Below are 2,077 nucleotides of genomic sequence, written 5' to 3' on the forward strand. Positions count from 1 at the left end.
ATAAGGTTAATTGAACCTACTAGGAGACATAAAAAATCTTAGTATCAGAAGTTTATCCGACACATCCGTTGTTTGAATATGATCTTATCGCCAATATGCATAGCGGACACTGAAATTTATTGGCTGGGGGTTAGAACATATGTGAAAATCTAGATTTCTATGGCCAATAAAGTTGAGACTAACTTATGTGAACTTTTAAAAGTCATCATTTCAAGTGTTCTAGCTTTTCACGTGTTCCTTACAAGTTCCAAGAAGGCACGACTAAGAACACTGATTTATCTATTCATTTAGTTTTAAAGCATAACGATTAAACAACGTATTTACCTGCCACTTCTCTTCACGAATCCTACGATATTTTAATCTTTAACAATAATGATGATAGTGTACGCTTCTGCGCTTCATGTCCTGCATGAATGTATCAACTATATAATTTTAACGTTCATGTTTAATTTTAACGTTAAGTTTAATTTTTCTATTGCATGTTTGTTTTTATAAATTTAAAAAGAATCGAATGTTTTGGGGTTTGATTGAGATAGTTGAGCTCACGAAATAAAAAGGACTCGACTTAGCTTAATTCAAGGAAAGCATGAAAGAGAGTTTTGGCTTAGCATAACACAAGGACTGGGTCCAATTTCTCAAAGCTTAAAATAAAAACCACAGATCTTAAAACTCGCCTTTTGTATATTCTTCCTCCATTTAATTTGCGATTCTTCTGCATGCTTCTTTCTTTCTCTCCCACATTTTTTTCTTCCAAAACAAAACATTAAGAAGAAAATATTAATCAAATTAAAGAAAATAGCTAGACATATTGAAGCTGGAAAAGAGAAATGGAGAGTTACCTCAACTCGAATTTCGACGTTAAGGCGAAGCATTCGTCGGAGGAAGTGCTCGAAAAATGGCGGAATCTTTGCAGCGTCGTCAAGAACCCGAAACGTCGGTTTCGCTTCACAGCCAATATCTCCAAGCGTTACGAAGCCGCTGCCATGCGTCGTACCAACCAGGTCTTCTTTTGGTTCTTTTATGTCTATTGATTTTACAAAAATTTGAGATTATGTAACCATTCCAAGGTTTTTAAAAACGGTATGGTAGCTTTTAAACATTTTAAATTTGGCTCCTTAGACTTTTTTTTTTCGGTTTTCACTGTGTTTATCTCTATATATATATGTAGTTTTTTAATATCCAAATTCTTTTCAAAGAAAAAATGGATATTAACTCTATAATTTACTGACCTTTTTTATAGATATTTTTAACGTTTAGAAAAAAACCGCGCTCNTTTTTTTTTTTTTTTTTTTTGTGTACCCAACATTGTAACGCATCTAACTTGAGATTGAGTATATAGCTTTCTCTGTTTAAATTATTTTATTTACCCTCAAAATTTTATTTAATAATTTGCTATATATATATACAGGAGAAATTAAGGGTTGCAGTTCTTGTGTCAAAAGCCGCATTCCAGTTTATCTCTGGTGAGTAATTAATCTGAGACAGAGGAAACTTTAGAGCTTTTATTATTATTTATTTTTGGCATTTGTTTCAAAAAGTGTATTGTTCTTGATTTTGAACTTTTTGTTTTTCAGGTGTTTCTCCAAGTGACTACAAGGTTCCTGAAGAAGTTAAAGCTGCAGGGTTTGAGATTTGTGCGGATGAGTTAGGATCAATAGTTGAAGGTCATGATGTGAAGAAGCTTAAGTTCCATGGTGGAGTTGATGGTCTTTCAGGTAAGCTTAAGGCATGTCCCAATGCTGGTCTCTCAACAAATGAATCTGACCAGTTGAGCAAGCGACAAGAGCTTTTTGGAATCAACAAGTTTGCAGAGAGTGAATTAAGAAGTTTTTCGGTGTTTGTTTGGGAAGCACTTCAAGACATGACTCTTATGATTCTAGGAGTTTGCGCTTTCGTGTCTTTGATAGTTGGTATTGCAACTGAAGGATGGCCTCAAGGCTCACATGATGGTCTTGGCATTGTTGCTAGTATCCTTTTGGTTGTGTTTGTGACAGCAACAAGTGATTACAGACAGTCTTTGCAGTTCCGGGATTTGGATAAGGAGAAGAAGAAGATTACTGTTCAAGTTACGCGAAAC

At 34.5% G+C, this 2,077-nt stretch overlaps 1 protein-coding gene across 2 annotated transcripts in view; it reads left to right on the forward strand.

Annotated features, from left to right (window-relative positions):
• LOC104751934 (putative calcium-transporting ATPase 7, plasma membrane-type) overlaps nucleotides 721–2,077 on the forward strand; it is a 5,851-nt gene continuing 4,494 nt past the window's right edge. Inside the window, exons 1-2 of one of the 2 annotated variants that reach the window (XM_010473992.2) lie at nucleotides 721–1,001; nucleotides 1,409–1,463. In XM_010473992.2, the coding sequence (XP_010472294.1) occupies nucleotides 828–1,001; nucleotides 1,409–1,463 (229 nt within the window). In that variant the 5' untranslated portion in view covers nucleotides 721–827. Of the gene's footprint in view, nucleotides 1,002–1,408; nucleotides 1,464–2,041; nucleotides 2,066–2,077 lie in introns of both variants that reach the window. The other variant, XM_019238407.1, reaches the window with a different exon arrangement.

Source organism: Camelina sativa, chromosome 16 (assembly GCF_000633955.1).
Source record: "Camelina sativa cultivar DH55 chromosome 16, Cs, whole genome shotgun sequence".
Classification (NCBI taxonomy): Eukaryota; Viridiplantae; Streptophyta; class Magnoliopsida; order Brassicales; family Brassicaceae; genus Camelina; species Camelina sativa.